The sequence below is a fragment of the Python bivittatus genome, unplaced genomic scaffold, assembly GCF_059951505.1.
Source record: "Python bivittatus isolate LINGU-HERP-01145 unplaced genomic scaffold, Pbiv_v1 ctg000330_np1212, whole genome shotgun sequence".
NCBI lineage: Eukaryota > Metazoa > Chordata > Lepidosauria > Squamata > Pythonidae > Python > Python bivittatus.
In genome coordinates, this window is record NW_028277058.1 from 21995231 (window position 1) to 22019220 (window position 23990).

The window sequence follows — 23990 nt, forward strand, 5'->3', positions numbered from 1 at the left end:
GGGTCTGGTGAGAGTCAAAGCCACTATCCTGGATGAAACCCGGAGCATCCAGGAGTACATTAGTAAGATGGCAGCCAAAGATGAGCTGCTGAGAGAATGCCTGAGGAAGCAGCAGACATGGAAGAAAGTTCAAGCAGAGAAAGTCCATGGCAAGACAAGCCCCTGCATGGGATATACCATCGACAGATAGCTGAGGTGGCTGACATTGGGAAATCCTACCAGTGTCTGGAAAGGGCTGCACTAAAAGGTGGCACTGATCATAGCAGCACAAGAACAGGCACTAAGCACCAGATCCATAGAAGCAGGTGCAGACTCTGCAGAGAGGCCTTGGAGACAGTCCAACACATACTGCATGGTGTAAGATGCAGGCAGGAATAGCATACACTGAATGGTACAACCAAGTAGCTGGCATTGTGCACAGGAACATCTGCAGAGTGTGGGTTAGACCCTCCCAAGTCCAGATAGGAGATTCCACAGAAGATCGTGGAGAATAACAGGGCTAAGATCCTATGGGACTTCCAGATCCAGAAGGACAGGCAGGTACTGGCCAATTAACCAGACATCATGGTAGTAGACAAGGACCAGAAGACAGTAGTGATGATAGATGTAGCAGTTCCAAGTGAGAGAAATATCGGGAAGAAGGAGTATGAGAAGCTGAAGAAAGGCCCAAAGGAGGAACTAGAGAAGATGTGGTGGTAGGAGCACTCGGGGCTGTGACTTCTAAGCTAGGAGAGTGGCTCGAGCAGATCTCAGAACAATATCAGAGCTCTCTGTCCAGAAGAGTGCAGTGCTAGGAACAGCTAAGACACTGCAGAGAACCCTCAAACTCCCAGGCCTCTGGTAGAGGACCCAAGTTGAGGAAGATACAACCCATAGGGGTGAGAGGGGATTTTTAAAATATATATATATTGTTTATCAACAAACTCAGAATCTTAATAACAAGAAATGTTAAAGTACTACCTCCCATGAGTTGAGATTTTTTTTCCCCAAAACAAATGATACAATTACTGGTGCAAAATCAAGGCACAAGAAGGCCTTCCAGGCTGATCAGCCTCTGCCCTACTAAGAACAGCTCTTTGGGTGAAGTCCAGCAGTATCATGTAATGATGGAGGAGAAAAACCTCTTTTATCCACTCCCAAAGCCACAGTAGAATTATTCCAAAGTGCTCTAAACTGTGCTCATCCACATTTACCTTTAGATTTCCATCACCTGTTCTCTAGATGTCTGTTGACCCACTTTATAGCCTGCAGCATCTTGGTGATCCAAGTAGACCTACGTATGAACTCAGTGGATAACCGGAGTTTGCTTAGAAGTGAAACAATCCACCTCAAAGGGCTCTGGCAATTCTAACAATCACTTTGGTCCCACAAGTGAATAGTGTATTCCCTATTGCCCCTGAATACATATTCCTTCTAAGGATTCAAGACCTAACCCTAAGGACTCTTAAATCAACCTCCACAGCATACTCATGTGTGTTGGGGTGTTGCCTTCCTCAATCCATCACCTCAACACACAAATAATATTCCACCTATTTATCTAATGCCATGTAATGATATCAAATAGGACTGTGGAGACAGCAGTAAGAAAACTATGGCAGAGTCAGCTATAGAGTGCCCCAAGTTACAATCCAGTCCATATGACACAAGCTACTATGACTAGATCTGCATGGAAAGGTAAATAAACTTGATGAGATAAAACGATGGTAGTATTGAGACTGCACTCACTTATTTGCTGTAAAAATAATTATGCTGATGGAAACAGCAAATAGAACTCCCTGACGACTGAACAGAAAAACACAGGATACCAGTAAGGATGTCTCCATATGGCAGAACACAAATGAACAAGATGAGGACCCAAAGATGAGAATCTGAAAAGGAAAATGGTAACTACACTCCTCTATAACTTGTTAGAAGTACAAGAATTTGCAGGATACCATACACATACACATACCATGCTATGTGTGCAAAGAATTATCCATTAACAATAGAGGAAAAATCTTTTCCTGAAGTTCATCAACATTGCCATCAGTATATGCAAGGCAAGTAAATTACATATTATTTCTAATGGAATATATTTTAGTACTTCTTTATATGATACAGAAGTTCAGTTGCATGATCTTGGGTCTTTTCATATGAAATTTTCTGTAATTTTGCTTGTATAGCATAGATTGCCTCTCTAATTCTCTTCAGGCTTCTGTGTAATTCAGATAATCAAAGAAGGCTTTTTCTGTTTTTCAGGTTATTTTACAATTGTTTAATATACAAAACAATTGGATTGTGGCCATGAACAGTCTTTCTATGGAACTTATTCAATAATTATTCTGTGGACAAACTCATAATGAACATTTCCAATCATGCAGCATATTACTTTTCCTCCCATGTTCATCACAATAGTTATCCTAATGTTAAAACAGACAACCATGTGTAAGGAAATGAAAGGAACACTGTATATATATCAAGTAATCTTCTTTTTTACATATTCATTTAATGTTGGCAGGAAGTCAAGGGTCCAGATACAAATTGTATTGGAAATTGTTATAATTTCATTGAACTTCTTTAACCTTTCCAGTGCACCTGGAAGCAAAGTCTGCCTTAAAATCCATTACTTTTTGCAAAGTTCCTTCTAAAGATAAATTCATTTAATCCTTATTCTGGCTTATAAAGCTCAAGAAATATATTTTTTAAAAAAACAGTATTTACAAGGTTCCCAAATACAAGTTTAGTGTTATGAAGAGTTATTGAGAAAAGAATGGGATAGGGATGAAGTATCTGCTATGGCATTCAAAGGAATATTATTTCATTGTCAGAGCCACTACTTCATTTAGTTATGGTATCATTTAAGTCTATATTCACCATAAAAAAAAACAGCTTGAAAGTAGAGCCAAATAACAAGAGAGTAGTATGCTCCCATCATTGAATGTATTCAGGTAAAGGATGGACTACCATCTGTCACAGAAACTTTAATTTAGACTTCTGTACAGAGCAGGTTATTGTATTTGATGGTCTAAATAGACCCTTCCAACAGAATGTTTCTGAGATATTATAACATGAAGTAGTGACTCACATGACAAGCAAAAGTCTCCCAAGCTAATCCTAGGAAAGTATCACTATTTAGCAACTCCCCAAAAAGCTAAATGGACTTTTATACATTCAAAATCCATAAACCGCAGGATATGTAAATGTTACTAATGAAAGACTGTTATATCTTTAGCCCATTTGTGGAATTCTCAGACTAACAACACTCTGATTGATTGCTTTGGGAACAGAATGCTAAAATGATAGATTTCAATCTGTACCTTGAGGGCAATTCTTACTCTTTTAACATTCCTAAGGATTAGCTTATATTCACATTCAAACATTCATAACATCAGAACACTTGATTTGGCTTCATTTGTTATGATTATTTTTATTTGCTTTTTTCCTTTTAACATTTTTAGGACTTAAAGGACTAATCTTTGCCCACATTTAATAACTGTTCACAACTTTCTTAGAAAATAATAGATGTGTCAAAGATTCTGTATTTACCTGCTAAAATCTTTTTTCTGGGCCATTTTAATTCACTGAAAACAAATGTTGGTTACAAGTTCTATGTAGGTGTAAATATAGTCATGCATTATACTACACGGAGGAGGAGGAGAAGGAGGAAGAGGAGGAGGCGGACAACCACCACCACCACCACCACCGTAGCTGAAATTAATTAACAGGGTATTACAACAAAGGAGTAGAACTGTACAGTGAAATAAGTACAGCTATTTAAGTAGAAAAAAGATGCGCTGAACACAACTTAATCAAAACTTTACTGTTGCAAAAGAAGATCAAAGGGATCTTTCCAATAGGGTTAAGAATTAATATAATAATAAGCCAACAAGACTTCACTGCTGTTTAAATACTGCCATTAAGAAACCAATTTAAATATTTAAATAGAGCAAAATATATTTGTTTGATTTGAAGTGCTAATTTAATTAAAATTTCATTTTAAACTTAAAACAATTTAACCATCTCTTTGAAAAGAAGTATGCCACTTTCTCAGCACAAAGCTCTATCCCAAGACAGAGTTCACTTCTTTTGGACAATTCTAGAATTTCTTATCTCATCCTCAATAATTTCCATCAAAGTCCTTAACCCCCAGGTCTTTTCTTTGCACTCAGCCCATGGGACTTAATTTGTGCTTGAGCACAATCTAGTAGAAATATACTTTCAGGAACAGGACAGAAGTTCAATAAACTAAGCTTCTGCCATGCAACAGTTAGGGAATTTGCCTTTGAGGTTGATTGGTGTTTGGAGATTTCCTGGGGAGTCTTGATCAGTTGGCTGTTGGGATTATGTTGTCTCCATTTTGATTGGTCCTCCTCATCTGTTTGTTGAACCTTCTGAACTGTTACATCAAGAAAGCCTTGCAGAGAAATGGGGTGAAACGTCTGTAGAAAACCTGATTAATACTTTGGTATTGATCTTTCAAAACCCAGAGAACTAGACTACAAGGTACATACAGCTTCCTAGTTATTCTGTGAGAGGATTTTCTTATCATCATCATCAGATTTCCTCACTTTAGGCTAGAACAATAGTGAAGCCACCTAGTGGAATCTGTTTTGCCTCTCTTGATAGAAGAATATCTCACTGAAGGAGGAATTCCCTTTGGCAGAGCTGGAGTACATTTTACAGAAAATGTGACAGCAACTGATCCATTGTTATTATCTAAAAGTATTTATTATAGAAGTAAGGCAATGATTTCTTAGTAGCGTCATCAAAGAAAAATGAGAAGGCAAAGGTTTTCCCCTTTAGCAGAACATATTAAAAGATTGTGAAAAGGATTGGATCATGAAATTAATTGTTCAGAGAAATTAAAAGTTTTTCCTAACTTTTAAAACAGACTAGAGATCATCAGTGGAGAAAGGCTAATAGGCCAAGCTTTGGAGGGCTGTGCTTTTGTAAGAATGGATAATCTGTTTATCCAAGTGGTAGCTTAACAGTCATTGTGAACAAAATAGCAATTATCACACATATCCAGAGTTTTGAAAAATTACTTCTTATTCATATAAAATCATTATATGAAACAATTCTGTTATTAGGGACATCAAGAAAAACAAACTTGGGCTAAATTCTTAGAATTTAACTGGACATCTGATTAATTTTCTTTCTTAGAGGTTTCCATAAAGAGTTTGAAGCATGTCAATAAATCAAAGAACAGCCTAAACTGCTTCTAATTACATTTTAAGAAATTAGAACACTATTTGCCTAGCAGATAAATAATTAAGGGGCTATTTTATAAATGCATTCCCATTTGTTAAAACTTAAAGAACACGCATGTACTAATTAATTATAACTTAAAAGATTATTCCTAACACTTTGTAAAGCTGTATTATAAATCACTGGAAAAATAGATTTCTCTTGAAGAGCATAGCATGATTTTAATTATTTTTCTATCTATTTTTTAACATTTTCTGAAACTCTTTAATTTTTAATCAGCAGCCACGCTTACAACATATTTTATTTTTACCATGGTTCTTAAGCAAGATAAATAAGGTCAAACAAATCATAACACTGTTCAAATAAAATTCATTTCAAATAATGCTTTCAGAAGTTAGTAATTGTGAAGTATTCATCATAGCTTTACCTTTAAAAAATGAATGAAGATAAATAGAGCTGGAGGATTTTAACATAACAAATACTTTAATTGGGTAGCATTAATGCTTAAATCTCACTGCTCAAAAGTCTCATTGTGTTCATAATGAGCTTACAACCAGATAAATGTATGGAAGAATACCTTCATATGGCTGTCCAGGAGGACATAGATTATGGCAGACATTCTCTTCACTGGCACTGATTTTTGCTATGGGAAAAATTAACTAAGAAGATTTTGGATGAGTCCATCAGCCTGCAGCAGTACATCTATTGGGTATAAAAGCTTAGCAAAGATACCTCCCTTTTCCCTGGCTAGCATAAGTTTGTAACAAAAAAGATACCTCTTCATTAGGATTTTCACCCACCCCCATTAGGATTGCTGTACACAGTATACTTTGCTTGCTAGGGTTGTGTGCTTTTGATTAATTGCTTTATTATTTCTGGATGTAGCAAAATATATTCTATAGATTTTGAAAAGTATTTCAAATCTTAAAAAGATGTATAGATCTAGTGTAAAGTAGTTCATGCATAAAAATTAAATAGGATGTAGATTGTTACATCATTGTGTTGTATGATCCCTTCCTCAGTGAGACCTACCTATGGCTTCAAATATTGCTAATATTGTTGCTGTTCAAATAATTTGTGTCGTGTGAAACAAGAGATAATTGAGTGATTGTTGAGGATAATGAACCTGGTTTTCATAAAATAAAGTTTTGAGGGCCAAACTTCTTATTTTAGGAAATAGTACATCTTCTCAGGTTATGCACTGGTACACTTGCATCATGTTTATATCAACCTGAGAAGATGGCAATCTGACGGAAGTTCTTTTAGTAGTAGGCTGATGGGTGTGCATGTTTAAAAAGGTATAAAGAGATTTTTGTGAGTTGGTAGCTCAGGATGAGATGTTTCCCTGTGCCCAATGCTCTTGCTCCCCTTGGCCCTAGTACCCAGTGCTCTTCAACCAAAGTTTAAGCTTCATGGGTCATTGTGTGTTGCTGTATCCCTGACTGCCTAGTTGGCTTCAGGACCAGTGGTGGGGGCAGCAGCTCAGCCAGCAGTGGCAGCAGTGGTGAATTCACTGAGCTCAGGACTGGTAAAGGCAAATGGAAGTGGTGTCCAAGTGAAGGCTGCTACGGGGTGACTCGGAAGGGACTTTAGAGCACAGAGGCTGGAAGTGTTGGCTTGTGGTGTCCTTCCAGTGGACTGTTTATTGGTGGGCCCAGATCCCTTGGATGGGTCTGGTATGAGGCTTCAGCTTGACAGCAGGGCATTGGTTGGAAGTCATGGAGGATTGCGGAGTTCATCCCACCAGTAGAGTATGTCAGACTGGCAGAATAGCAGGGACTGCATGCATTCTCTGTCTCAGTCCCTTCCCTCTGGAATAGCATTGCCCCAGATATGCGTGTGGCACTCCTCCTGGACTCTCAGCAACTGCTTGATGAACAGGTGGCAGCTGTGGCGAAGAGGGTCTTTATCCAAGTTTATCTTGTGTGACACTTGCATCTGTTCCTCAACTGAAAGACCCTTCAGCTGTTTACTGACACCTTGTATCTGGACTATTGCAATGTGTTCTACATGGGGCTGCCCTCAAAGACCATCTGGAAGATAAAGCTGGTTCAAAATGCAGTGGCACAAGCAGTAATGAGAATTCTCATTATACCCATGTGTCATTGCTGCTACACGAGCTGCATTGACTACCAGGTGGCTCCTGGGTACAGTTCAAGGTGCTGGTCATCACCTATAAAGCCCTTCATCAGATAGGGCCTGATTATTTGTGGGACTGCCTGTCTCCAATTATTTCTATCTGCCCAGTACATTCAGGCGGAGTGGGTGTGCTCCAGGTCTCCTCAATTAAACATTATCATGTTATGGGATTGAGGAAGCATGCCTTCTCTGTCTCAGTCTCTTCCTCTGAAATAGCATTGCCCCAGATATGTGTATGACACCCACTTTCTTGGGCTTCTGGAAGGCACTTGAGACCTGTTTTTGTTCCCAGGCCTGGGATCACTGTGTTTGTGGAGCCCCTGTCATCCACCCAGAGTCTTTTGGAGATGGGTGGCTATAATAAACAAGGAGGAGGAGAAGGGGAAGGAGGTCACACTCTGTAAAATGTTCAGATAGCATAGGTCTTTGTTATCAAAATGCAGACTTTATGGAGGGCTTGAAATGATAGAATGAAAGAATGAGCAGTACAGTCATTTGAAGAAATGAAGCAATGCATGTCAAGTAGCAGATTGTCTAAAACTGAACAACTGCAAATATACTTCAGAAGTTCTTAGAAGAACGATTGTATAGCCTGGTTTATAAAGACTGCTTTCTGCCAATGACTTCTGAGATTATTAGGGCTTCTCTGTGGGAGGCAGAGTTTTATACATCAAAAAGGAGGCAACAACAAAGTGTTTGTTAAAGAAACCATCCTGAGACTCAGCCACTTTGAACAACTATACCCCAGAGTCCAATATTTCATATTTAGTCAACCTGTAGAAAATTCAGTGACACTAGGGACTCTTAAAGGAGGTTGTTTAAATAGATCAGGGGTCTCAATCATCACAATTGCCATATGAAGTTCATAAACCCAAGGGACACAAGAATGAAGACTTTCATACTTTGATAGTGGGGGAGTAGATAGTCCGTTCTGGTCATCCATAGCTGTCAAGTGGGAAGTAGCAGGCCATGATTGGCCACTTGATGCAAGACTATGAGTGCACTCCCCCTTTGGCCTAACTGGGTGTGAAGCCATGCTTTCTTCTCAGTCCAGAGCCATTGGCCTTATCATCTTCGATGATCACAATGAATGCCACAACTTTCTATATTTCCATCAATCATCTGGTGCTCTCCTGTAGCCTCAGAGGTGATATGCAGGGCTTGGCCAAAAATGGCAAACTGCTGCCCTAATTTCAGAGATTACTCTACTGTATGTGTGGTGAGTGAGGAGTTTTCTATTGTTCTGGGCCACAGGTTTGCTGGTATTCTCCTTTTATCATCATCCTCTCACTTCATTTGTTACACTCACTGAAATAAGCATAGCACAATTCTGCTTTCTTTTGGGGGAGACTTTGCCAGCCAAGAGATTCATACCCAACAGAATGTATTTATGTATTGTTGCGGACAGTTGAAAATGATTGCAAGTTTGAAACTGTGATCAAGATTCTTGACAAATTAGATTTGGCACAGAGATAGCCTTTGTCACTTCGATGCATGCTGGATACCAGGAAAGAAGTGTGTGTGTGTGTGTGTGTGTGTGTGTGTGTGTGTGTGACTATGTTGATATTATGGTTCTCTTAGCATCTTTTGATGTTGTTGATTACTGTATCCTTTTGCAGAACATGAATTACCTGGGAGTTGAGAATGCTGCTTTGCAGTATTTCTGCTCTTATTTCTTTGGGTGCTATCAAAACATGATGTCGAATGTATGTATCAAAACATGATGTCGAATGTATGTCTGCTCATATTCTTAGGAATTGTCTTGTGGATCCCACAGGGTACTATCTTATTTTGTATGTTTTTTAATATGAATCTGGGAAGGATCATTCACAGATTTGGAGTTGGTTGCTGACCATACTGTCCTTTCCAATGGCCTCAAGATTGGATTTCTCAAGAGTCTTGGTATGGTAAAAGACTGGATGTGGAAGAAGAACCTGAAGTTTGATTTGGATAGATAGTATCCCCTAGTAAATGCCACATTCCTCCATTGTTGAAACAGACCCTTTGGTTGCCAGTTGATTTCTAGGCCCAACTCAAGGTATTTACTTTAAGACTTTACATAGCTTAAGCCCAGATTATTGCAAGACCACCTAATGCCGTAAAGTTCATCCCACACTCTTTGGTCCTCAATGAAGTCAAAATTCTGAAGGTTCTGATACAAATCTGTTTAACGTCATTTTTGCCTGTACTGTCAAATAAATTGTCATTGGAGTTGAGGTTGGCCCTTATTACAATTCAAAATAGGCCTTAAATCTATCTTTTTATCTTGGGTTTTTTTACAGTTTTAGAGCTTTAACAGTTTTAGCACTGAATTTTAATGCTGCTTCAGAATCTTACATGGTTTTAGCATTGTATATGTTTATCTACATTCTTGTAAGCCACCCAGAGCTGTTGCAGCAATCAGAAATAAATACATAAGCACACATGCATTACAGAGATTGGTTAAGAAAAAATTAATACTTACTCTTTTCCATCATAAGAAAAATTGAGGAATGAGTGGTCATAATTACCTTGACACAGTAGCAGAGACAGACCTTGTTCTTCCTATACATTCTGCAGCAAGAGCAAGAGAAAATAGGTTAGTCCTGTCAACTAAGCCTGCATGGTCTTTTCAGTTAATTTAGACATTACATAATGAGGGCATTCAGTTCTGGTCATGATGTATCTAACACTTTTTCATAGGCCAATTCAAATCTTCTCATACCTCCTTCCCATCCTGTCAAAGCTGCTAACAGTCTCACAAAGAATATAAAAATTGTGTGTTTAAGTTTTACTTATACAGATAATAGTTTGAGAATTTTAGTCAGGGTATTACCACCCTCCATTTCAGCTTTGCTCTGTATTTATTCTCTTCCTGTGGCCACATTTTAAGATTTTTTAAAAATGCTAAATTTGAGAAATGGAACCACCACCATAACATTTAAACTCCCTCCATCTTCAGGAAAATTGTCAGTGACACAGAACTTTAGCTTGTATGTTATGTCTATTGAATATATTACAAATACAGTATTGTTGTGGTTTTATATGTTTTTAAAGAATACCACCAAATGTAAGAGACATCGTCTACTGCACAGGAGTTTCACTGATGGATGAAGATGTTTGGGAATTCATCTGGATGAAATTCCACTCAACAACAGCAGTATCAGAGAAGAAAATATTATTAGAAGCTTTAACCTGTAGTGATGACAGAAATTTGTTAAACAGGTGTGCTAATTTAGTTTATATTTCTTGTTTTTTTGGACTCAGTCTTGTTATCAGTAGAAGTAATAGCATTTGTGGTCTGAATTTTGTCCCAGAGATTAAATATTCTTCATCTATGTACTTCCTTTTTTTTCTTCTTATTTATTTTCTTCTGAAAATATGAGAAAGTTTTCAATACTGTATGTGCTTAGCATTTATTCCAATTCATTTGTTCTATATTAACTTGAAAATAATTTTTAAAAAGTATGACCTCAGAGTAGCATTCATGAAGCCTACAATCAAGCAATTAATTTTAACTTTTACCAAATATCTGTCAAGTGTAGGTCAACAGAAGGAAGCTTTTTTTTTTCTGTCTCAAAATTTAGTTTGTTTTCTGTATTTTATAAATAGACATTGAAAGGGCTGCAATGACTTTCAATTAGAATCTAGCAATCTCAAGATGTTGAATAGCATGATGTTAAAATATTTATGTTGGTAAAAGCTAAACATTTTTTCCCCTTTCTCCTATTATTCAAGGCTTCTTAACCTGTCTCTTAATTCAGAAGTTGTCCTGGATCAGGATGCAATAGATGTCATAATCCATGTAGCTAGAAATCCACATGGAAGAGATCTTGCCTGGAAATTTTTTAGAGAAAAGTGGAAAATACTGAATGCAAGGTAAAACGTTTTGATTAAATGTTTAGGACTGTATGTTTCATGTTTCATATATTCAAACTTTATCATACCAATATATTTAAGGGTATACATATTTATATAGCCATTAAAAATTGAGAAAAGGCTATATTTGTAATGAGTTGTATGTTTATATATACTATAATAAATACACACACACACACACTATATATATATATATAAATATATATATATATATATATATATATATATTTCAAAAGTCATTTGCTTCTTTGTTGCTGTAAGTGTTCTGTGTAATAATAAAACACAGTACATATCCTTTAATAATGGCCTTGATCTTACTTCCTGCAGTATTACTCATGTATGGGATAGCTAATTGCACCCTGCTCCAAATCTACTTTTCCTTCTGTCTTCTGATGCAACACAGAGAGTTGAAATTTAATTTGAAGAGAAACTGATGAATGGTTATGCGCATAGTATAAATACAGATATTTAGAATTTGTTTTTAAAGCTCAGTTATTTTTATAGGCAAGTTTGTGATGTTATAATAAATCTTGTCTGGTACTAGAGGATCTATAACTGTTTAAGTAGAAAAGAAGAACTGAAATGTTACCAAAAATAAGCTTATTTCTATATTGCCAATGCTTAAAATACATTGAAATTATTATTATTAATAATGTTTATATGGCCTATTTATAAAAATCTAAAGTTTAGGGGGAGAATATTATCTGTAAGAATTTTTTTTGTACAGAATTTATTCATTTTATGTAAATTTATTGCCAATGGATTATTGCCTGCTTTTATATATGACATCCAATCACCATACCAAAACCTTATTTTCAAGTATAATTTGTGTAAGCATATCTTGCCACATTACAAACTAGAATCCGAGCACTTCTTATTTCCTTTTCTTATATACAAAAAAGGAAGAAGTTTAGAAGGAACTATGCATGCCTTAAGTTGACAATGCCTTATTCTTAACCTTTCATACATGATTTGGAAAATCATCTGAATTATTATTTCTTATATCATCATGCTTTATTTTACCCTAAAAAATCTATGAGTTGTCAAAATCATTGTTAATGTTGAAAACTAACAATATTCCTTCTTTGCTGACCTAACTATTGCTGTCAAGCATTTTGCAAAATTATTTTAGCTGTTGTAATATTTAGGGAACCTAGAAGAGATTGATTTTGTAAGTTCCTCTACATTACACTATCTGTTTTTTTCTGTAGAATTCTGATAGCCAGATGGTCAAAAAATTACAAATCAAATATTTTAACAAGAATAGTAAAACAAAACAAAAGAACAGTAACAAAATCCAAAACAGATGTTAATATTCAGGTGATATATAGGGCATTTAAACCTGAATCTAGAATTAGAAACCTTAAAGTACAGATAATATGAGGTAAAAATAATAAACATTCTCTATAATAGTCTAGCTTGCTCTTTTTAGGAGAGGTGGGGTGGGGGTAGGACTCTGTTATGCCTGAATCATCCCTGGAATAATTACCATTAAATGATGTAATAAAAGCCCTTTAAAAAAAAAGTGTAGCTCAAAGGTAGAATGCATCATTTATATACCATTTATACATCATTTATATTTAGTTCAGTCTCCCTACTGCTCTGCTAGTTAAAAGTTTAAAAAGGATCTAATTCATTATAAAACAGTTTCCTATTAGTTTCACATGGGGGAGGAAAGAATCATTGCATTATTTATTAGGAGATTATAAACATTCACTAGTGAAGGCTTATGTGTTCTGTTTAGAATAAAGACATATTAGCTAGTTGTTTATCATTTCAATGAACCAACCAAAGATCACAAAGCCATTCCAGAACAGTAAGTGTTGTCCTCTTCTATAAATTGGTAGTAGGCAAAACACTCCTGATTCCTAATGATTACATGAACACATCCATGTAGCTTTCTTAACAATATGACTACTTTTACTCCTACCAATGGAGCTTCAGTGCAATATGGTTGATACTGAACATCATAGACCACAGGAGGTAATATTTCCAGAAGTTGTGGGATAGAAACTTTAATTGGTTGCATAACTGTAATAGAAATATTCTTTATAATATATGATTCTAAAGTCATTGCCACTTAGAATGCTCTATATTTGTATTTTTAATCTGCCGATGAAGATACGGAGAAGCGTTATTTATGAATTCAAAACTGATAAGTGGAGTCACAGAATTTCTTAATACAGAGAGTGAACTGAATGAGGTAAATATTATGCGAGTTCAGTACTTGCAGTTATTTTTTATTCTTTTTCACTTTCTTCATCATGTGTTAATCTTGGTTACCTAAAAAGAACAAGTTTATACAGCTTGTCCTGTAACATGTATGTATTTTGTCTCCTATAAATGATGTATTTCCTGAATGGTGCATTCACATTTAAGAAAAAGACAGTCTATTTTATATTGAGAGAGAGAGAAAGAAGGTGACGATCTAGCTTCATGCTATTTTAACTAAATTTATCGTAAACCTACTATTAGCAGAATAATTGTAAATATAAGATATTCAATCCAAGGTCAGTTATGGTCTCTATAGTGCTTGAACAGCCCCTCCAACATGTAAATAAACTCTTATTCTTTTATGATAAAAATGTTTAAAAAGTTCCTCAACCCTAATTAAACATATTTTACAATATTTAATAAGCAAAAGCTCTTCAGGGAAGAATGCAAATGTTTTAGCTTAACATGATCCAAAACTACATTAGGAGTGTTTCCAATTTTTGCCTGCTTGGATACCTATGTAAAATCTGATAAGAGCCCAGCTGTCTACACCATAAAGCAGATGGACTACAAGGGAGACAGAGGAAGTGATGTTAATATAATCAGGCATTGGCACATCAATATTTTGCAACACCATTTCAAGCAGTTGCAGTTTGTTGCTTTATTATACCTTTTAATCTACAAAATACTTCAGTAATGAACACAGAGCTTTTGTCTTTAGTTTGTAAATTCTATGAACTTCATTTTTTTATTTCAGTTCACTCTGAATTAACCACTATGTTCTATTTCCAGTTAAAGAACTTTGTAAAGAATTATGAGGAGAGATCTGTTGCCTCTTTCTCTCGAGCTGTGGAAACAGTGGAAGCAAATGTCCGGTGGCAAATGATTTATAAAGAAGAATTATTTCAGTGGCTGAGAAAAACGCTTGCACACTAATCAGTGTTTCTGGCAAAGACCTAGTACAAGTTGTGCAAGAGGAGAAGCACAGTGGGAACTTTCAGAAAACTGACTAGAAATTCGCCGAATACAAGTTCAAATTGGAAGGACAAATGGATACAGATATATTATATTTTTGCACCAAATTCCTCAGAACTGTTAAATGACAAGGGGCGAAAAGAAAAACACTGACAAAGAGGAATGGTCATGAATCCCATCCCCTCTATTCCATGGCCAAATGTGATATTAGGTGGTGCATGTAAATGTTTATGTCAGTTTTGTTGGGGAAAAAAAAACAAACCCTGAGAATATTTGTGCATGGTTTTATGGTTCCTGCCTGTATTTCAGCATGCTTACTTCAGATGTCCATGTTTTGTATGTGAATTTCTGTTACATCAAAGATGGGCATTATGCAAAAGCACAAAGACTATTATGACAATCAGTGTTGTAACACCAAGGTAGGATGGAAAGAAGGAAGTTAAAGATACAAATAAACAAGTGGTAACATCTCCCCTTTCCATGGTGCTGGCCAGTTCAATCAATATTTAAATTCTCTTTAAGTTATGGTTTCAGTGCTAATCCTCTTTTGAGTTGTAAACAGTAATATAAATTACACTCCAAAGATTCCTCTTTTTAAATCAAGAATACATATGTATTTAGAGACAGAATATTCTCACGGTATATTATAATTTCAAAAATAAATGTATCCACTGCTGATCAACTAAGGATAGATTTACCTTCATAAGCTTCTATAGTTTACAACAGCTGGTTTATATATTCCGAGGGGGGGAGTAAAAAAAAAATCACTGTTTTGCATTATGTCTTCTCAGCAAATGTATTCAGTAGATGTTACGCAGTTATTTTGATAGTTGCATACATGATAGAAAAATAACATTGAGAGGAAGAACAGAACAAAACCAGGGGGAAACCAGTCTCTGTGAAAAATATGTGAATTAAAAGATCTTCCTAGGTAATGTTTAATTTGTGACAAACACTCATTTTTCCCCTCATTCTTTCAATATGAGCATCTTGTTTCTTCACACATATCCCATTAAAATCAAATGGATGAAATTTCAGCAATTGTTAAAGCTCGAAATTAAAAAATAATCCCTTGTGTCTATTTCACTAATTTTTTTATTCAGGTATTTTCTAATGCAGTTCAAAGGCATAGATACAATTATTAAAAATAATCCCCCTTTAACGTAATGGGACTTGTTTTAAATAGAATGTACTTCCTCAGTTTTTTTCCTTATTTAGAATTTTTGTAAAGATTTATTGAATAATAACCTAGTTAGAATGCAGTACTTCTTATAATTTATCAAACCCATTTCTTCATTGTAGGGAACCAATATTCTTCAATACCCTCTAACGGAAGAAAATAACAAATTATTGACTATAACCTACAATTTAGAAGCTGTATCTGCTTTTCATTATCTTTAGTTGCTTATGATCTTTGTGTTCTCCCCCTAACATGGAATTTGAAAAATCTCCATCCATAAGGGAAATAGTTATTTTATCTTGTAATTCATGTGGAAGAACAGTGTGACTCACATAATAAAATGAAAATGAAATAAACTGCAGTTTTTCATGATACATATAAACCATATATGGGAGTTTGCTTTAAACCAGTCAGTGACACAATTGTATTCTTTATTGGACAATTGCTAGTACTGAGTGACAGAAAAAAATCAAATTTAAATAATTTTCTATGAATGTTCATGAAAAATTGCCTATAGTGAATATAGATTATTTTATGTTAATATAGCAGCCTGAAGGTTGTAGTTTTGAAACATCTCAATTTGCTTTAGTTTATCAACAAATACTAAGTTAAATCTGAATACCTATTAATTTATTAATTAATTTATTAATTCACCAACAGCTCTTTGGGGCTTTATACAAGCAAGAATTGAAATAGAGCTTTCACTTTTTGCTGTTTTCTAATGTTAAGGAGCTGCCCTACCTACACTAAAGCCATACAACTTTTCATCTGGTCAGAAAGTATTAGGAGCAACTTCCTGAAAGTAAGAACAATTAAGCAGTGCAACTGTCTGTCTATAAAAATTGTCCCCCAGCCTCCTCTCAGGGATGATTTAGTAGATTCCTGAAATGAATGAGGGTTGGACTAGATTACCTGTCAGTTCCCATCCAACTTATACATTCAGTGATGAGAAGAATCAAAGAATCTAACATTTAGCTCATGGGTTGTTCAGATTCATTTCCAAGATGATTTTAAAAGATTTGTATCAATTTCATAGAAACTTCTTCTTATCCTCATAGTAAAATCCAAGAAGAGAAACCACAAAGCTACAGTGGGAAACAAGAAAGCTTAGGGCTTTTTTAAAAAAGGAAAGTAGGTGATATAGGGTCAATGAAAGGTAAAGGAGAATTTATTATGGAGGACAATGTTTTATGGTGTGAACTTAGATATTGAAAGATAACTCCTAAGGTTAGATAATGCAGTCTAGAGACCACTATGCTTTTTGGACGCTTCATGATAGAAGAATGCTTTGATATTCTTTACAGCCAATCTAAGCCAAATGTAAAGCATTGCTTCACTGATGCATTTTGTAATTTATTATTATTAGAAGGAATCTGTGATTATGAAAAAGGTAATAAACTGTCAAATGTTAGATGTACAGTATTCAGCTTTGAATTCTTAAAAGATTCTGAGTTTTTAAAATTCTTGCTAGTTAGGCTGGGATTGGGGGGTGTGGTTTTAATTTTCCCATTGTAAAAGTTGACTACTGCAAGCTTCTGACTTTTCCACTAAGAATGAAAAATATTAGAAACATTTATTCAGACGCCTGTGTATGTTTTGCAGCTTGCTTTTATTCTCTTTTAAGTATTCCAATGTTCTTATTTTTAGAAAGTGAACCATTTTTAATTTTAAACACTATTAATTTCACTGGGATATTTAAATCTATGGCTGAAAGGTACTCTAAACCTTCCACTTTCCCAAATGCACAGAAATTAGTAAAAAATATAATAAGTAATGGCATTTCAAATATCAGGGAAAAAAGTAAGGAAAAAAATGAAATCACTGAATTAGAACAAACCTGAACTTGAATTTTATTTGATTTATTAATTGAAATCTACACTAAATACTCCCTATGGGCTCTTAAACAAGCAAGCATTCCATTGTATGATTCCTTAAAGTTTTATGTTGGCATTTCTTGTCCGATTTCTCAATGCTTTCATGGATACAGAATACCATTATCCAAATGTTCTTAAATAAACTATGCAGTAACTATTTTTGTAATATTAGTTGCCATGGAATAGAAGTAAAGCACAGTTAAAACAGTACAAGTCTTCATTTATCTTGGATTGCTGTAATGCATTTTTCCCCCAACTCGGTGCTTTTCAAATTAGTTGGACTTCAACATGCTGGCTGGGGATTGTTAAGGCTGAAATACAAACCTTCTAGAGGACACTAGATTGGGAAAAGTTACTAGATTGCTTGAACTGTAGGTTTTAAGTTGATAAAATTGCTTTTCCTGTGTTTCAGAGAACATGCCCATTTGAGAGTATGAACTGATTTCTTTCTTAGATAGTCTCAGAGGTCTCCTTCAGAGAACCAGGCAGCTGGCAAGCATTCATGTCATGTCTTTAGAATGCCAGTCCTCCAACATAGTACATATTCACAGTGGTATAATGTTCTGTAGTATTTGTAAAAGTCATGGCATGTATGGTTCTCTGTAACTCCTCTGTTATCATTGGTGAATCATCACAAACTGATATTTTGCTAATTCAAATAACTAATGAACATGTCATTTGCCTATCACTTTAATATGTTTTAAGCTTCAATATTTCACTCACATGTGGGTGAAGGCAGGAGATTCAAAAAAAATTATGTACTACTCAGACACGAGCATGATACTTCATGCTGTTAATATCTGGAATACAGTAGAGTACAGTGTTAGGTAGCATTAAGAGGTAGCAGAGCAACCTATGAAGGTCCCTTCATTAAGCTGGAAATACTTTGGGGTGATACTCTGTGAATCTGTTATATCATTATGTCACTCTAAAAGTTCATCTTAGGATAGCCATTTCACTTGAAAGTAGATTTTATATTGTATGCATGTTTTGCTATGTTTGTTAACTGCACTTGTGGTGGAAAATGTTTGGCTTCTCTATAATCTGAAGAAGGGTCTCTGATAAGCACCAGTTCAAATTAGAACATGACTTAACTATGTTTGGGACAAAGTTTATGCTTCAAAATATGTATGATAAAAGGATTCATATTTTTATGAAACCTGACCTTGTTTCATATGATGTTGTAATTATGATATTTGGTTTATATAGTTATATTTAGGAGGTCCTTATTTTAAATCTGTTTTCCATAACCACTTAGATGGCCTTCATTAAGCCATCAATAAACCTATCTTCACCACTTGTTCTAAGAACTGAATAGTGAAAAAATTATGTAAAACACTATGCATACACTAAAGCAGAGCATACACATAGATATTCAGAGAGGGAGAGATGCAAATGGTGTTTTTCATTATAACTCATCATAGTAAAATTTGGAAACACTCATATTCTGGACAATATTGAAAAAATCATAAATTGATCGTGTGCCATCAAGTCAGCATTGACTTGATGTGATCATATAGATAGACCTTCGCCAGGGTGATCTATTCCCAGCCTAGTCCTTCAGGTCTCCAAACACTGCAATCATTGCTGGTATAATCAAAAATATCTTGCTGCTGATTGTCCTCTTTCTTTCCACCTTTCTCATCATTTTGGACCCTCAGGCAGCTGGATTTTTTTATAATATGTCTAAAATATGATAATTTTAGCCTGGTCATTTGTGCCTTGAGTGGGAATTCTGGATTTCTTCTTTGAACCATGTGTTTGTTTCCTTGGCTGTCTATGGTATTCTAAAGAATTTTCTCCAACACCAAAGTTCTAAAGTCACAGGGAAAAACATTGCCTGCATGATTCTGCTCTTTCTAGGTATAGAAATGTCACTGTATCTGAATATCTTTTTGAAGGCCTTTGTTGCTTTCTTACCAGTTGCTAGTCTGTGAGAAATTTCTCAACTACAGTGTCTTTACTGCTGATAGTTTATCCTAGAATGGAGAAGCTATCTATCACTTCAGTGTTTTCAACCACTGTAATGCTGGTTGCTGCACTTTTTGTCATTAGTTTGGTCTTCATTATATTTCATCACAGTTGCATTTTTTTACTGTGCTCCTTGACTTTTATTACTAGAGCTTCCAGATCATTTTTACTTTCAGCTGTCAGAGCACTTGATGTTTGATGTTTCTTCTTCCAGTTTTAAACGGCACTTATACTCTTCCAATCTAGCTTTTCTCAATATATATTAGCATATAGGCTGAATAAATGTGAGGGTATACTGTCTTGTCTCACCCGTTTGCCAACTTGGAACCAATCAGTTTCATCATGTTACATCTTATTGTGGTTTCCTTTTCTTTGCATATGTTTTGCATAAGGACAATGAGATGTTCTGAGATTTCCATTGTCCTAAGGACATTCCACTGCTTGACATAATCAACATACAAAGTCCTTTTTATAGTCAATGAAGCACATCCTGACATATTTTTAGTATTCTTTGTCTTTTTTAATTACCCACTGTGCTTTAACAATAAGGTCTCTTCCTCCTTGACCTTTTCTAAAACCACCTTGAATATCTGGCATTTCTTTTTTAATGTAAGGCTGTAATCTGTTAGATGGTCCAGAGCATTATTTTGCTAACGTGAAATTAAGGACATTGTACAATAGTTTGCGCACTCTGTTACAGTAAGTGTCCTTTCTTTAATATTGGTATGTAGATTGACTTCTTCCAATCTGTTAGCCACTGTTTCATTCTCCATATTTGCTGGCATAGTTTGGTTAGAACATTTACAAATTCTTCTTCTACTGTTTGCCATATATATGTAGGTATTCCATCAATTTTTGTAGCCTTCGAACTTGGTGATGCCCAAACTGCTGATCCAACTTCACCTACTGCTACTAAAGTTTCTTGTAAATAGAAAATATCTTCTAAGGTACGTTGGATGTTGACATCCCCACATCTAATTGGATTATTGACTGCATTGTACCCAAGTAATGTCTTTGCTATATCCTTCCTGACTATAAAAGGAATGCTATTTCTTGTTTTTCATGTCCTAGTTATAAATAGTTTGATCTTTTCACTGAAAGTGTTCAATTCCAGTCCATTTCATTTCACTGATATCTAAGGCATTTAATTGATTCATTTCATTTTTTTTTACTGTGTTGAGCTACTCCATGTTCATGTTTCTTAAATTTCACATTCCCACTATAATTTTGTCTTTACAGTTTCAGATATTCTTTTTCTGCTGGTAGCATCAGCTACTAGACATCTGGAATGCTTTATAATCTAGCTACATGATACTACTCTGAAACACCCTCAGTTCTTTCTCAGTTGCATGTTGAGTGCCATCCAACCTGAGTGACCCATAATCCAACATTATATTGCCAATCACTTATTTTATCTGTACATGTAGTTTACTTAGTAAAATGCAGCGGTGGTTTACTATTGCCTTCTCCCATGCAGTATGAAATGATACCTTTGTCTTGGCCACTAAAGTTGTCATCCATCTCCAGCATCTTCCTATACCACTGCTGTTTGATACAGATGCCTGCTTGTTTTAGTTGGGCAGCTGGGATGACCTTCAGACCTTGGGTGATCCCATTAGGATTATATACTGTTCTATTATCCCTTCCAGGAACACAGACAGACACACATAAGCACATGCCATGATGAGGCAGTATAGCAGGACTTGGGGAAGAAACAAACATTACCACTGCCAGTTTCAATCCATTTTATATGTTCCCTGTAACAATACTCACTAAATTGCATATAAAATATACTTTTGATGTATTCTTATGATCAGCAAATATTTGAGTGGCCACAGCATTACTGCAATAAGGAATCCAAAATTGTGCATATGAGATTCACTTTTTTATTTTTTTATACTTTTACTTGTAGTCCTTGCTTACCAATTGCAATTGGGACAGGCAACTCTGTCGCTAAGCCACATGGTCATAAAGGGAAACATCACATGACTGCACAGACTTACATTAGTTCCGGCTGCAGTTGTTAAGTGAATCACCCGCGGTCATTAAGCATGATGTCACATGACCACAACTTGCAACTTTCTGCTGGCTTCCCCATTGACTTTGCAAAGCACTATTGCAAAGAAGGTTGCAAATAGTGGTCACATGACCATGGGACGCTGCAACTATCGTAAATGTGTGCTGGTTGCCAAGCACCTGAATTGTGATCATGTGACTGTGATGACGCTGCAGCAGCCGCCACTTTGAGGACTGATTGTAAATCTCCTTTTTCAGCAGTGTTGTAACTTTGAATGGTCACTGAACAAGCGGTTGGTAACCGAGGATTACCTGTATTCACATTCAACTTTTATGGAAGTCAGATAGCGATATTTACCATATTACTCATATATCTGATTTCCTGATTTCTATGAGTAAAGTTTAGGTGTTCTACATGGGGCAGTAGCTTTAAGGAATTGATAATAAAGCATGTTGTATCTAAGAAATATGAAGGCCACGATAAAGAGAAGTACTTTATATAAATGGGCTTAATGATAGAGCTGGTAATTCTGTACATATTTGAATTGCTATATAATTTAAAGTTGTATAATTTACTGTTTATGTTCATTTTGCATACTTTGTTTAATGTATTTATATGTGGTTTATCTAAGACGCTTCATCCTGGTGAATACTGATTAGATAGCTATGCAGTAATGAGAATTTTCCCCAGTACTAAAATCAGTAGAAAGTCTTATAATATTAAGAAATTTTGCATGTTCAAAATAGTTCTGACTATACTTATATAGATGTTCTGATTCAGAAATTCTAGTGTGTATTTCAGAACCCTCTGCAAATGGGAGTTGCTAAAAATAATAAGTTTAACAAGGCCTCAGTGTGTCTACTGGACTTTTTACAGCATTTTTGTTCCAGTCACTAGTAAATATAATTTGATCTCAGATACTTTGTTTAAGCACCACTCTTGTTTGTTTTTTGTCTTGTGGTTTTGCCTAATAAGACCCTGCAGTTCTTTGCAAGCATCATGGCTAGTATGGTTTTGTTGCCAAACTGTTCTTCAAGGTTTTGTTGAAGAAATCACATGTTTAAATGCATCCTTCCTGGAAAAACAGTGCCAATTATATTTTGACAAACACTGTAGAAGATAAGCACATAGTATAGATACTCTAACAGCAATGTATGTTTAAATGTTGTGCTAATTTAGCATAATTTTTAGTTGCTGAATATGATTCTCAAGAAATTGTCTTACTGTTTTCAGGTCCAAAGGCATATCTGCTATTTTATTGTTTAATAGCTTAAATTAGGGCTTTCTCATTTCTCAAGGCTACATAATTTTTAAAATCACTTGATTATGTTCATTTACTTCTTTAGCATTCTTAACTTGGGATAAGAATAAATACATTTGTAATTAATATTACTGGGAAAAGGTTCAGCAAGCAATTCAAAGCATTGACCAAATAAAATATGAGTTTGTATTACTGTTTACTGCAAATATTTTTCTATGATATGCCTTTAAACCTATTCCATAAATATTGAACCAGTATGTATTTTTATTCCATTCTAATCAAGGACTTACTATTTTTTTTCCTAAATGAGAAACTATTCTCTGTATTTTAACTAAAACAAATTTGAATTTTGTCTCTAATAATAAAATTTTGTACAGTACACCATTGTCTTAATTTTCTGATACATTGAGACAAATCTATGATAAATAGCACCCCCAATTTTTGATTGGTCCTTTTTTTAGTAAGTATAATACTGTAATAATTCCAAATGAATGCACCATAAAAAAAAAAACTTTAAAAAACAGAATGGGGTACCTCTTTTGGTATAAGATTTTTCTTTGATAAATTATTTATCTGTGTAATTTGTACACCACTTTTTTTCAGATGTTCTTAATATTAAGCACACATCCACCTACTCACGTATAGTTACATAAAACTAAAACCTTTCCAGCTGAAGTATTTCATCAGTGACTGAATATTTGAACCCCAGCAAAAATCCTATAAAACTACTTTAACTTCATATAACCTGCTAGAACATAAGATACAGCTCAGGATTCAAATTGGATTTTTTAAACAAAATAAATAAACTTTTATTTGTTTATTCTTAAAATTACAACAAAGGAAACACAAGTTTACCAGGGCTATGGAAGGATTCAGAGATACTTCCACTAGGTGAAAAATTATAAAAGATCTGTGGTGAACTGAAAAAACAGGCTTCAGGGAACAATATCTTTCCAATTCCAAATCCTTTTTATAGATTATTCTGTGGCCCTATCTCGTTATTACAAAAGCCTTCAAGCTGGAATCCTAAATATACTTAGTAGAGAGTAAGCCCCAGTGAACACAATGGAATTATTTTCCAAAAAAAAATGTATAGGATTAATCTTACACTTCATGACTAGAAAGCTAATCACACCTAATACTTTTATGCTGGAATCCTGCATTAATGTGCAGTCTGATCCAAAATCCAAACGGCCACAGTGGAAGTGGGCTGCTGATTTCAGTGAAACTTATTTTTATTTAATTGAACCATTGTAATTGTAACATTAGGCAAGAGTGTTATATTAACTTCCTACAAAATCCCTTGGTTTAGAT

The 23990-nt window shown here is 35.1% G+C and overlaps 1 protein-coding gene across 1 annotated transcript in view; it reads left to right on the top strand.

Annotated features, from left to right (window-relative positions):
- TRHDE (thyrotropin releasing hormone degrading enzyme) overlaps window positions 1-17176 on the top strand; it is a 259991-nt gene extending 242815 nt beyond the window's left edge. Inside the window, exons 16-19 of the mRNA XM_088141536.1 lie at window positions 10363-10530; window positions 11044-11184; window positions 13306-13387; window positions 14191-17176. Of these exons, the coding sequence (XP_087997662.1) occupies window positions 10363-10530; window positions 11044-11184; window positions 13306-13387; window positions 14191-14334 (535 nt within the window). The 3' untranslated portion in view covers window positions 14335-17176. The remainder of the gene's footprint in view (window positions 1-10362; window positions 10531-11043; window positions 11185-13305; window positions 13388-14190) is intronic.
- The last annotated feature ends 6814 nt before the right edge of the window (window positions 17177-23990 follow it).